Source organism: Phytophthora cinnamomi, assembly GCF_018691715.1.
Source record: "Phytophthora cinnamomi strain GKB4 chromosome Unknown Contig23, whole genome shotgun sequence".
Lineage (NCBI taxonomy): Eukaryota > Oomycota > Peronosporomycetes > Peronosporales > Peronosporaceae > Phytophthora > Phytophthora cinnamomi.
Window position 1 is genome coordinate 2516 of NW_027150956.1, and position 13220 is coordinate 15735.

The 13220-nt window shown below is 52.9% G+C and overlaps 5 protein-coding genes across 5 annotated transcripts; all 5 read right to left on the reverse strand.

Moving 5' to 3' along the window:
- Positions 1 to 472: 472 nt before the first annotated feature.
- On the reverse strand, positions 473 to 891 carry IUM83_04899 (Glutamine synthetase; the record flags this gene model as incomplete). The annotated part of the gene is made up of 2 exons (XM_067929003.1): positions 473 to 567; positions 695 to 891. Coding segments are annotated over 2 exons (292 nt in total), but the record flags the coding sequence as incomplete, so codon positions are not given.
- Positions 892 to 6360: 5469 nt separating this feature from the next.
- Positions 6361 to 6722, reverse strand: IUM83_04900 (succinyl CoA transferase; the record flags this gene model as incomplete). Its single annotated transcript, XM_067929004.1, has 2 exons — positions 6361 to 6442; positions 6523 to 6722. 2 exons carry the CDS (start codon positions 6720 to 6722, stop codon positions 6361 to 6363), a joined length of 282 nt encoding a protein of 93 aa, XP_067794710.1.
- Positions 6723 to 7019: 297 nt separating this feature from the next.
- Positions 7020 to 8800, reverse strand: IUM83_04901 (3-oxoacid CoA transferase 1; the record flags this gene model as incomplete). Its single annotated transcript, XM_067929005.1, has 4 exons — positions 7020 to 7691; positions 7780 to 7874; positions 7973 to 8501; positions 8591 to 8800. The coding sequence occupies 4 exons, from the start codon at positions 8798 to 8800 to the stop codon at positions 7020 to 7022; spliced, it is 1506 nt and encodes a 501-aa protein (XP_067794672.1).
- Positions 8801 to 9235: 435 nt separating this feature from the next.
- Positions 9236 to 9844, reverse strand: IUM83_04902 (Adenine phosphoribosyltransferase; the record flags this gene model as incomplete). Its single annotated transcript, XM_067929006.1, has 1 exon — positions 9236 to 9844. The coding sequence occupies one exon, from the start codon at positions 9842 to 9844 to the stop codon at positions 9236 to 9238; it is 609 nt and encodes a 202-aa protein (XP_067794632.1).
- A 708-nt stretch (positions 9845 to 10552) lies between these two features.
- On the reverse strand, positions 10553 to 11564 carry IUM83_04903 (uncharacterized protein; the record flags this gene model as incomplete). Its single annotated transcript, XM_067929007.1, has 3 exons — positions 10553 to 10855; positions 10949 to 11228; positions 11314 to 11564. The coding sequence occupies 3 exons, from the start codon at positions 11562 to 11564 to the stop codon at positions 10553 to 10555; spliced, it is 834 nt and encodes a 277-aa protein (XP_067794629.1).
- Positions 11565 to 13220: the final 1656 nt, after the last annotated feature.

The following is a 13220-nucleotide window of genomic DNA, read 5'->3' on the forward strand; positions in this document are numbered from 1 at the left end:
CACGGGGTCCAGAACGATGTCTGAGACAGATTCGGATACGTCTTCCTCTTGCTTGCCATCTTCAGCAGTTTCTTTAGAACTCGGTTGTGGGTCAGGGTTGACACGGTTGAGTCCTATGTCGATCGTTTCCTTCCAAGCATTTAACTCTTGGTAGAAGTCTGCACTAGGCAAATTTGACAGGTGCTCCAACAGTGGTTTCATCATCGCTTTTGCGTATGAGTATTTTTCAGCTGAAGACAATACAACCTGATTTGCCTGTTCACCTCGTCGTAGCCGAACGTACGCAACTTGCTTCCTAGTTTCGGTTGGCGAAGCGTTGCCCACCTCATCACAAGTGGTTGTTCTGGTTCAGCCCCAATGCCGTTCGGCAACTTTACTTTCGGCAACCTTAACTTGGACATCTGCACAATAGGCTGCAACATTTCCGCTGCAGCCGTCAATACGTCTTTCACTTCCAAGGTCCGGTACGTACTCCACCGATCATGAATTGCCATAGCAGGAAGCTGTTTGAAGCCGTGCCCCTCGCGCGCTAAGTGCATCAGATGGCGACATGGTAAATGGTGACTACTGTAAAATAGACAAGTAATCGTGACAGTGAAATGTTTGATTCCCGCAATAAATTTTCCAATGTGAAGAACTCGACGTAGTACGCTCACAAGTCGCATCCGCCATGAAGTTCACAAATCGTTCTCACTCTTTTCTCACTTTCTCGAAGATGTCAGGATACAGCCGAGTTGCTACCGTCCGGAGAAACATCGGTATGGTTTTAGGAACGGGCGAAGTCGAATGGAGCTGCGCGATGACGAAGCCGATCTGCTGAGTAATCATGATTTGATGCTGCACCAAGCCCGCAATAGTCTTGTCAATTCGTGTCTTGTGCCCCAACAACATTTTCACTTGATTCCGGTTCGACTCAATCCGGTTGGTTGTAGTATTCCCAGCCGTGAAAAATTTGCCGCGAGCAAAGTTGGCCCACATGTCACGACACGAATCCCAGTTTTTTTCAAAGTACGAGAAGAAAGCTTGTTTCTTGTTATCTTCGCAGTATTGCTCCAATACAGCGTAACTAGAATCGTAACCTGTCTCTGTGGTGCTGGATATTGTTCAAAGTTAACGTAACACCAACAATTATAGAAAGAACAAGTGCGCAACTGTAGAGCGTTTTTATCATCAGGTTGAGTAGCTCGTCGCGCTCAGACACCTTCAGCTGATATGGAGCCCGCTGCATCACCTTCTTCCAGTACGAAATGGCGTGAAATTGACAGAGCAAAACTTTCGCATCAGGGAATAGTGTTTTCAGCACCCTCCACTCAACGAAATCTTTGTCGATAACGATGGAGGATATCAGTCCCCATCCTGGGTTCTTCTCTTGGAACTATCCCAGGATTGTTGTCAGCATCGGGGCTCGTTGATTGAGGCATATGAAGTCTACAACTGGGAACCCTCTACCCGTAGCGGTTGTGATGACCAGACTCCCTGAGATATTCAACACACAACAGCAGAAAATCACTTTGTTAAACAACAAGGTTGCTATATGATTGACATGGTTGCTATAACTACGCAAGGTTGCCGTAAGAAAGATAAAGTTGCTATACTGAACAACTCATACGCACCCAAGTGATATCCCAAATTGTTCGTGCCGTGAGTGAAATCCATCGTAATCGTGTCGCCCCAGCGCTCGAACATTAACTTCTGCACCTTTGTTTGCATCACAATACCGCATGTCACGTCCATTTGGTCTTGAATAACAAGGACGTCACTACCGTCTAACTGGTGGATAGCTTGCAGCAAGTCTTTCGAACGGGCCTCCGCTGCGTCGTGCCCCATGATACTGCAGATGAGATTACGGGTTTGTTGAGGTGTTATTTTGCAGCCTAGCAAACACACGAAGCGCGAGCAGTAAAGTAAGTAACACTTCAGCATACCATATATAAAACTACATACCGATTCTCTCGTTGAGAAAGTTCGTGATATGCTTGGAAGAGACACTAGCGTCCGCTAAAGTCTTAACATCCTCGAGATCTTGCTCGTCCAATGGAAGTGTCTTCGTTGTCAGGTACAACGATGCTTGCGTTCGGGTGGTCGGGTGAGTGTGCGTAGAGTTCTGTTTACCAACATCAACATGTGAGAAATAATAAAAAGCTAACAAATAGCCGAAAAGACAGATACCTCGTTTCTGATGACGATTCGGAATTTGTCATTAGCCATTCGCTGAACGGTTGGCGTCATGCGTGCAGGACACCCGCATTATTTGCCTTTTCGATTGCGGTGTCCCTTGGAACGCGATGCTTGCGAAAACACCGTGTGTACAGCGGAGAACCTTGTGACTCCAATTAAAACTTGAAAGGATTTGGTCCCGGTGATTGCTGCATATGAAGAGAATTTTCGTTAATGCATTAAATTTGTCATCAAACAGAAGACACACATACTTATTGTACAGGTCTCGCGACTCCGAGCTTCGAACTCGAAACTTGAGGTGGTATTTCTTCTTGTATATTTTCATGTGTGCATTGAACTTGCTCCAACTCTCGATAACCGTTGGGGTGAACGGCGGAACGGGGTTGATATAATCTTCTCGCTCATCGTTGATCTCTCGCAACTCGTCGAGGTGCTTACTCGATTGCTTCCGCGGTATGTGCTGCTTGTTCCGCTTGGAAGAACGTTGAGCCGAATCGACGTCGACAGACTCGTGATGGTGCAGCTCAGCCTTACGCTTTCTCGCGAAAGATCGGCCATCATTCCCAGCAGAAAGATTGCATTTGGACAGAGCAGTATCTATCGGTTGCAACGAGAATATTATTAATGATAGCGCAACCATAATGTTTAAAGCAACTTTAACGAGAATACCTGGCGTTTGCTTGCGTGATGTAGCTCTCTTTTTCGGTTGTGTCTTGCGTGCTAATCAAAATGAACAATACATAATGCCTCATCAATACATGTCGATAAGTGTCAACTACAACCCAAACGAGTCTTACCCGCTTTTGCTTCGTTTTCCGCGGTGGATTCGTCGCCTGCCTCCTGTTCATTGTCATTCGCCGCCTGTCCGTCGCTACCATCCTCTTCATCGTCGTCACCCTCCTCGTCACCGCCATCACTCTCTTCGTCATCGTTGACCTCTTCTTCGCCTGCCTCCTCTTGGCAGTTATCCTCCGCCTCTTCGTCGTCGTTGTCCCCTCATCGTCATCATCCAGAACAAAGTCTTCGTCTTCGTCGTCGTCTTTTCAAGCCCGAGAGCGGCATACATGTAGTTTAGCTCCTCGTTCACATTCCGCAGCTTTCGCACTAAACAATACAGACAGACAGGAAATACAGACAGAATCCAAAGAACCTGTGAGGCACGTAGAAATTTTCTTTGCTACAAACAAGGAGGAAACTGCTTACCGTTTCTAGTTGCTCCCCCCGCAGGAGCCATCGGTCCCCCGTCGCCGTTTACTGCTTCTCCGATTCGCGAAATGCGTGCCCACGAGGCCTCCGTCCAGCAGCGCGATTCTTAAAATGAGCGGCCGTAAGGAAGCGCACTTAATGACATCGTACCTAATCGGAAGCACACTTTAGCGAGATTCGCGTACCTAATGTCGAGGTGGCAATTTAGACATTTAAATTACGCTCGTAATTTTTAAAAACCCTTAAAGCAGCCATACAAGTCTCAGAATGTCTAAAAACAACCATACATATGGTTGCTGTAACCACCTCGGCATCTGTCCAGTCACCAGCGTACCGGTCGAGATCATTAACTGGGGTTCGTCAGTGTGCAGGCAGCACTGGACACACTTACACTGGTATTTTGACTTTGTCTTGTATGTGGGCATGGAAAAGTCTACGTAAATCGGCAGAACACACAGCTACACGCTGAAAAATACCGTGATTTGCTGGGAGATCTATTTAATCACGATGTGCTTGCTGTCTCGAGAAAGATGTGTCTCCTCAGAGAACCACCACTTATTCGCGCAGCTAGGGGTATTTCACCATCTACCGGGTATCCCGCTGGGTTTATACCCGGTCCCAGTCTAGTGTACCCATGCGGGACGTTCACGGGGGGTAAAATGAGGTTTGGAGAGGTTCAGAAACAGCAAAATCAAACCTCCGTAGTAGAGGTAAAGAAAGGGTTCGCGAACGTTCAGAGGCTGAACGTTCACACCTCTAGACTAGAGGCACTAATGGTGAGATGGATGATAGATTTGCAGGTTGCAGGTTCGGACCTACGATTGCGCACCGTCCCGTAAACTTGGACACTACACCCCGACTAGAGGCACTAATGGTGAGATGGATGATAGATTTGCAGGTTGCAGGTTCGGATACGGTACATGTACAGTAGAACGCTTTCCATGTTCGGCATATTCTGGTCAAACACTGGGTCTTTTACTTCAGCATGCACATACAGTTTTGCAGTATGTAAGTACCTCGAAAGCGATCGAAATGACACTTCATTTCCATCATGGAAGGCTGGCAACCAACTCACTGCCAGACGCCGCAGAGCGTCGATCTATGTCGAGGCCCTCCTGTACCATCAGCGCCTCGCCGTGCGCATCGCTCACTTTCATTCGGTCCTGCGTCGGCGTCAGCACTACCGGTGCAAGCAGCTAGATCGCAGCTCGAGCACACCTCAACTATCAGCAATGGTATTCTTTCGCCGCTTCAGCCACAACTGCAGCTCCGTCCACAACAGCAACAGCAGCCGTCCTATCAATCGCAGCAACACATTTCAACAAACAGTCGATCGAGCACAATATGATGTCGGCCTGCAGCTAGTCTGAGAAGTGCGGATGACAACGTGATGCGCCGTACGTTGTGCTCGAAGACGTCGTCCAGTACGTTGCATATCATGGCGTAGCTCAACTCAGGACACCTTGAACAGCATATCAAGGCGAACTTGGCCAGCACTGCGAAAGACTACCTGGTGGGGCTGACAGGCTGGGTAGTGTTTCTTACACAATCGTAGTGTTTCTTACACAATCGCGTAGTATAGTTTTTCCAAGTCAAAATCATGCGGAGGTTCACGGAGGTTCACGGTGCGTTTAAAACGACTTTACTGCCCGTGAACGTTCAGATCGTAAACCGATTGTGAAGCTGAACGTTCACAGCCCTACTCTAGTCGGGGTGTAGTGTCCAAGTTTACGGGACGGTGCGCAATCGTAGGTACCTGATGGAGCATCTTGCGGTCCACAAGTTGCGGAGGTTGACATGTTTTCAGTTTTCAGGAACGACCTATTGGGCGACTCCTGAAAACGTGGTTGCAAAGCTGCAAGTGCTGTGCACTCGGAGCATTTCCAAACTGCAAAAAAGTTAAGATACACCCGCAATCATAAGTATTTCATGGTGCACAGCAAGTTCTGTAAAAATGGTTTGGGTACCGATAATGAATAGACTTGCAACTTATAAATCAGAGGTCGCAAACAGAGGTCCACGGGTCACCCTACTCGTCCGACTGGTGTACTGATCTGGTATCGGGCACCCGCACCCGTCCAGCAGGTCCCTCCGTGAAGTTCGGGTACCCGTACCCGTAGCTTCAATAATAATAATAAATAAATATAAAAATTATATTAACCATCCAGAAACGACTGGAATACTTGACAACCATTTTCGGATCTCCTGCACCTACCGGGTCACTGTACCCACCCGCATTTTAATCGGGTACACGTACCCGTCCGTAATATTTTTGGGTCGGGCTAGTACCCTAGTTTCGGGTACCTCTGTTACAAATACATGTAATAGAATGCCAATCTAACGCAATATTCATTTCGCGTTAGATTTCTCGTATTCTTGTAAGTTTAATTGAATTTGGCACCGTTCTACACTATACTGGATTTTAAAACCGGGAGTGTCGTGGCAGGTTTGCGAGACCAGCATGCCTACTGTGTGGGTCGTCACCTTTTCAAGAACTTTAGAACGAATTCATGCGGCGTCGTCCGCATCAACACCAACGATCAGATACCGAAAAGCTTCAGGTTGTTCAAGTATGATGAAAGCGTGGACAAGTGCCTCACGAATACGAGCGCGGCCGGTTGCGGCATGCCAAACGAGCAAATCCTCAAAACGCCGATTTCGACGAGTGGTATTTTATGCAGTGGCAACAAAAATTCGTAGTTGCCGACCGTGTGAAGCGCAGAAAGAAGTTGCCACCGACTTACTGGCTACGCACTTCAACTATGCAGGTGATGTATCCAACTGCTACACCCAGGACAATATCCAAGAACCTAACATGTACAGACGCCAGTTGCCTTTGATGAAGGGTTTAACGGAGCGGTACGTTGCTTTGCATATTCTAGAGTTTAAAACTATTAAAACACTAAATGGCATTGTGACGGATCATGTGCTCCCTGGTAGTATTCTGTGCTAGCCTATCACACTGGAACGGGCTTCTTAGATCTTCTTCCTACACTCCTTAAATGGCGGTCGGCAACCATAGTCTGTGCTCGTTGTGTGCAATGCAGCATGGTGGAATCTCCAAAAGTTGCAACACGAACACGAATCAGCTTAACCGTTCGTACAAGCAGCAAACATTCACCACGCCGTATCACTTACTTCGGGTCTTCCAATTTCTTCTTGAGAGCAAGCACGCGGTTGTCGTAGGTAAAGTCCTCTGGACGCGCGTTCTCCAGGTAGCACATGCCGTACTCGTCCCACCACTTCTTGGCGGCCTGGCGTTCGCTCTCGATTTGTGCTGTGAGGTTGGCCTGCTTTGACACGTAGTCGATCTCCTTTTCGCTATCCTTGGATGTCATTGCAGCCTCTCTTCACCCGGAAACAATTCAAATGCTTTCGCTCAAGCTTCGATTTCGAGTGAAATTCAAAAATAGCGCCCAGACTTTTATTCTTGTTGCTGAACACCCTCGAAGTCTTATCTTACACAAATATTCACTGCCCCATTCTACGGAAATGGGGATCATTTTTACAGGCTAGCTTTCACAGAAGACGCGTGCAAAGCTCACAGTTCTTCTGTCTGAATTCACGTTCTACATTTTTATTAGATTTCACCCAGAACTGATCGAGATATTGGCGGATCCCATGCGCACAACTACTCAGTCCATTGACTTGAGATCAGGCGAGACCGTGAACGGAGCTTCAGTACGCTCCCGAATCTCCTCCACCGTGGTGGTAGGTGCAATTTCCACCAGCACGAGGCCCTTTCCTGGCACCACATCGAACACACCCAGCTCCGTGATGATGGTGTTCACGACACTCTTGCCTGTGAGCGGTAGTGAGCAGCTCTTGAGGATCTTCTTGGCTCCGCCCTTGGCGTTGTGCTCCATGGTGACCACGACTCGGTTGCCGCTACCCACTAGGTCCATGGCGCCGCCCATTCCCTTGACCATCTTGCCCGGGATGATCCAGTTGGCCAGATCTCCGTTCTCCGCAACTTGGAGCGCGCCGAGGATGGTCAACTGCACGTGACCGCCTCGGATCATGGCGAACGACTCGGACGATGAGAACGTGGACGACCCTGGAAGGAACGTCACGGTCTCCTTGCCGGCGTTGATCAGGTCCGGATCCTGCTTGCCCTCGTTCGGGTACGGACCCATGCCTAACAGCCCGTTCTCACTCTGCAGAATCACCTTCACTCCGTCCGGGACGTAGTTGGACGCCAGTGTGGGCAGACCGATGCCCAAATTCACGTACATGCCGTCCTTGAGCTCCTTGGCCGCGCGGCGGATGATTCGCTCGCGATCCGGCGAGATCTTGTGCTGCGACTTCTGCAACAAGCAAAGGCCCAAAGCAACCCTCCCAAACTCAGCAACTGCTCCATAACGGCAAAATTCAGGAGCGATCTTCACCACCAACCTTTGCATTGGCAAGCGTGAGCTTCTCGATGCGTTTCTCGGAGCTGTTGGCCTTGAACACTCTCTGCACGTAGATACCCGGGAGGTGCACCTCATCTGACAAAAGCACATATCGGTGTTAACACTATCCTAAAAAACAAAAGAGTAATAACGCAAAAATTCACGAAACCTCCAGGCAGCAGCAACTCACTCACCTGGGTGAATGTCCCCCGGTTGCACCAGTTCCTCCACTTCGGCGATCGTAATCTTGCCGGCCTTGGCGGCGTCCACGTTGAAGTTGCGCGCCGTCCCCTTGAACACCAAGTTGCCGTCCGTGTCGCCCTTCCAGGCCCTCACGAGCGCGAAGTCGCCCGTGATGCCCTCCTCCATGACGAAGTTGCGCCCGCCGAACTGGCGGACTTCCCGCGGGGCGCTGGGGATGTCAACCGACCCGTCGGGCCTGAGCTTGATGGCGAATCCGCCCTCCTGGATGATAGTGCCGTACGCCGTGGGCGTGAAGAAGGCGGGGATGCCCGAGCCTCCAGCGCGGATACGCTCGGCCAGAGTTCCTTGCGGGGTGAGCTCCACCTCCAACTCTCCGGTTAGGTAGAGCTTCTCGAAGAGCGCGTTCTCACCCACGTAGGACGAGATCATCCGCTTAACCTGGCGCGTTTGCAGCAGCAGCCCAAGCCCGAAGTCGTCCACGCCGGCGTTGTTGGATACGCACGTCAAGTCGCTGGCTCCCTGCCACAGGCAAGAGGCAACAAAGTGCAAATGATTACGTATTGTCTCTAAACGCGGGAGCAGGTAGTGCTAACACTAGCCTAACCCACCTGCTTCACCAGTGCCTGGATGCTGCTCTCTGGGATGCCGCAGAGTCCGAAGCCGCCCACGACGAGCTTGGCGCCCGACGGGATGTCCCGCACGGCGGCGTCAGCGTCCGCGAAGACCTTGTGGTGCGACGAGGCGAAGCGCGCGCTCAGCGCCCGCGACAGCGGTAGGCGAGCGGCTCTGGAGGCGTGGAGGGAGGGCAGGCGCAGCATGGCAAAAGAGCAAAAGTGATTGACGTGTGGCGCTTGCAGTGCGGCGCTGCAATGCCCTTCTCGCAACTTCAACGGCGTCTGAACATCGCATTTACGACGCCACAGCAAAAGTAGAGGTACAAATCCATTTACACTTATTATGCGTATGCTGGTGAAGAATTTTGAAAACCTGTTTTATAAAATCCCCTTGATAAACGGGCTGTTTAACAAGTGATGCAAGATATGGAAACTTGCTGCATTTAATAATGAGGCCGCTCTCAAATTGAGACAACATCACTGACATGCATCTGCCCAGCACCTCTCGACGCAGCTCTAGATAGGACAGCCCAGCAGCTTCATGACAATTTATCTAATGTATTTTTCGTATATGTATCCCTCTCCTCGATACCGACGCAGAAAGCACACAACCACCGTGGACTACACCCAAGCAGCAGCCTAGAAGTCCTTCTCCGTGAGCAGCGAGATGACCTGGGTCTTCTCGTCCGTGCTGGCCTTGACGGCGCGGCCGCGGCCGTCCAGCACGGCGATCTCGACCACGAAGATGCAGGCCGTGACCGAGGCGCCCGCCTGCTGCACGAGGCGGATGCCGGCCTCGCACGTGCCGCCCGTGGCCAGCAGGTCGTCCACCAGCAGCACGCGGTCGCCCTTGTTGACGGCGTACGTCTGGATGCTCAGGTGGTCGCCGCCCTCGCTGTTGTCGCCCTTGTACTCCTTGAAGTACTCGATGGTGTCGCTCACGCTCGGCATTTTGTCGGGCTTGCGCAGCATGAAGACGCGCTTCTGGAAGAGCGCGCCCAGGTAGGGCGCGAACAGGAAGCCGCGCGCGTCGAAGCAGCCGATGGCGTCCACCTGGTCGATGAAGGGCGCCACCGCCTGCACGAACAGGTCGAACGTCAGCTGCAGCTTCTCCGGGTTGGCCAGCAGGCCGCCCACGTCGAAGAATTCGACGCCCTTGAAGGGCACGACGGGGATGGTCTTAGCCAAGCTGGCCAGCGCCTGCTTCTTGACCTCGGGGTCCTCCAGGTTCAGCTTGGTTGGGGCCATGGTCTCAGATCCGAGCGAATTCGCTAGTGAGGACCACGCTGCATGCACAGACGGGAGACGACAGCACTGGCTCATGCGCAGCAGGCGGCGGCTTGTGGACCAGTCAGCGCCCGCGCTTTCGAGGGTGTCGTAGCAAGCGATGACGCAGCAGGTGTGCATGCGTAGCAAGTGCACATGTCGCTGTCCTAGCAGCGCCATTGTTGATGCAGGAAGAGCGCCATGCGCTCGGAGGCGACACTAACCGACGCTGGACATTATCCGATACATGCACGGACCGAATTCGACGCAACGTTGAACGGCTCACTTGCTGGGCTTGCACCACGTCGCGTCGGACGTGCAGATTGATTTGCCGCATGGAGGTCCGGCCATTACTGCTGGCAGGCATCTCGACCAGATCCTGCTAAGCCTGACCCGATTTCTGGAAGGCCAAGTGCTGCCGCCCAGGGATCGACTGTCGTCGATTCGACAGGCTTGGGTGCGCGAAGCGCGGGGTTGTTTATGTGTTAAGTTAGATAGCTCTATATAAGTTACTTCGGGGCTGCGCAGCTAGCCGTCTCTCTCGATCGAGGCGGCTTCAGGTCGCTGCGCATCCATGTTATCCGCGTCATGATACTTTGACGAGAATGGGGTGATGTAAAGCGCGGTTCTTGACGCGCAGTAGATGTTGTGTGTGTACGAACAAATGCTCGTGTTTCATAAGCGAACGACTCACTTGTCGTCGTTGTGGACGGCGGTGAAGAGCACCAGGCCCTTGTGGTTGGAGTCCAGGAGCTGACGCAGGCGGCCCTGGTTCTTCATGTAGTACTCGTCGGCGAGGCGGCGCAGGCGCATGTTCTCCTCGCGCAGGGACTCCTTGGTCGTGAGCGTGTCGAGGAACATCTCGCGCAGCTTGACGTCCTCTCCGTGGCCCGCAGCCTTTGCAGCCTCGCCCTGCTGCTGCATGGCGCGCAGGGCTGAGCGGAACTGCTGCTCGAGGGTGTCGGCCTCGCTACGAAGAGACTTGATGGTGTTCTGCATTTTGACATGCACACAACGACAACCACAGCGCGTGAGCTCCTGGATTCTGTCGACTGCACAACAATTGACAGGCGCGGTTGAACTTACGATCTTCTTGTAGTAGCAGCGCTTCACGATGAGTCTCTGCTTGGCACGGCGCTCGGACTCGGACAGCTCCGGGAAGAGCGAGCGCGTGCTGCGCTTCTTGCCGCCAATAGCATCGGCAGCATCAGTCTTCCTGTCGGGAGATCCGAACGAGGAGCCACTAGCCTCCGTGGGCTCGCGCGGATTCACAATGTTCCCGATGGTCATGAACTGCTGCTGGGAGCCGCCGTAGTAGGGCGAGAGTCTGTGCGGGGACCTCTTCATGGTCGTCTTCTCCTGGATTCTGTTGCCAGCAGAGAAATGATACCATGTTAGGCGAGCTTTGCTCATCGGCATGAACCAAGTTTGTCATTTATCGGAGCACGAACCTGGAGAGCGACCTCAGTCGAGTCTGGGCATAGCGCGACGACTGCTTGTCCTCCGGGCAGGACGCGGCGTGCTCGTCGTCGTCCACCATGGCCATCATGGCCATCGCAGCTTCGTGGCTGTCATCGACGCTCGCGCCGCGCTCGGGGGCCGACACGGACCTGCCGAGCTTCACCTGTCCGCGGCTGCCAGCGTCCGCCAGTTGGCTGTCATCCTCTCCGATGTTGTTCAGGAGATCCACGATGCGAAGCATGTTGGCGCTGCAACGAGGAGGAGGAAGAAGAGGAAGGGTGGGGGTGTACACGGGGTGGTGGGTGCCCGACGTGTGGAGAGTTCGCTAGGTAAATAGCAGCACCAGACGCAGCAAACGGAGGTTTGGCGCGTGCAGGCGAGCTAAGTGACTGCCGGGGGCAGATTCAATTGTGAGACTATCCGAGCCCCATGCCCCGGCCGCTGGATTGCAAGGCGTCTGGCTGGGTGGGGGCTTTGGCTCAGCGATTAGCTCTGATCTCGGGACTCGATTCTTGTCGCTCGCCCGCGCGCGAGTAACTTTCATTTGCGCCATACACTCGCATCGCCGCGTTGTGCAGAGGTGGGATCAGCTCGACGACGCCACGCTCTGCATTGTAGCCATGAGCGCTACACACGGAGGCGGACCGTGTCGGTCTCGCCAGCGAGCAGACGCCGGCGTATCTGACCGAACATCCTGCAATCCACAGCACGCGCACTTGGCTACGGCCTTGACCGGAGTGGTCTTGACGCGCTGGCACCGTTACATACGTGGCGGAAGATCGGCAAAGCTGCTCGCTTGTGGGCGACGAAGATCGAAGCGAGGGCGTGCTTGACAAGCACTACATGTCGGCAGTGGCGGTGGAAGCAGTGGGATCCGAAGACTGACTCAGGGCGGCGATCTAACCCGACGATGCCACGCACACGTGGACGCATGACAGGTGCTGCTGTCCGCCGGCGATACCGAGTTTCCAAGCGCCCTATGCTCCTGTGAACAGTGGTGGCCAGATCAGCGGGTAGGTGCAGCGCTGCAATAGCTAAAATCGCCGGAAGCTGTCGCGTTGAGGCCAGCCCGAGAGCTGATGCAGTGATGCATGGGCGGGTGCGACAACCGTATTGTCGAGGAACCGCACCAAGACTGCAAGTGTGGTCGCTGTGAGTTACGCGTTTCACGTTGGACATTCAGTGCAGTTCAAGCTAAAGAAGGCAGCGCAGTAATCGGGGCTGCAACTCGGGTCGTGTGGCTTGCAGCCGCATCACCAAGCTCTGCCATCGTGGACATCCATCGCCTCACCCGACTGCTGCTTCGAAATCCTTGAGCTTGACAGGCCATCGCAGCTCTGTCACACACACACGCAAGGAACCCGAGCAGCTCCCACGTGCCGGCCTCTTGTCGACGTGAGGCTGGAAGGAGGACGTATTCGAGGGCAAAGACCCATTAGTTATGGTGTTTCCTAATAATTGTTGTGCCTTCAGCGGCATCGAGAATCCACGGCGAACACCAAAGGGCTCCGCTCGTTCGACCACTTTTGACACGCATTGCCAGCCCATGCCACTGTTCAGAAGCCAGTTCCAACTTCAAGAAGTCAGCGGCAGCAGTCATTTCGAGTCAATCATCTTGGTTGTCGTATGGGCGATCCGTTTCGGCACATGGCCGTGTCGACACCTTTCGCCGTCGATGGCCAAGTCGAGCCGAGCGCCAGGTCGAGATCTCCGCACTATCGCTGCCTACGCTATGCTTGCTGTCCTTGCTCAGCAACGATTCGTTGACAGCAAGAGAATCCACCCGATGCGTGTCAATCGAAGGGGCACAAAGTGGATTAAATGGCGAGCGTAGCGTCGAGTGCTGCGTTGCGAGGGCGAAGCCGAGGCTTCTTCAACCTGCTTTGACTCACAAAAT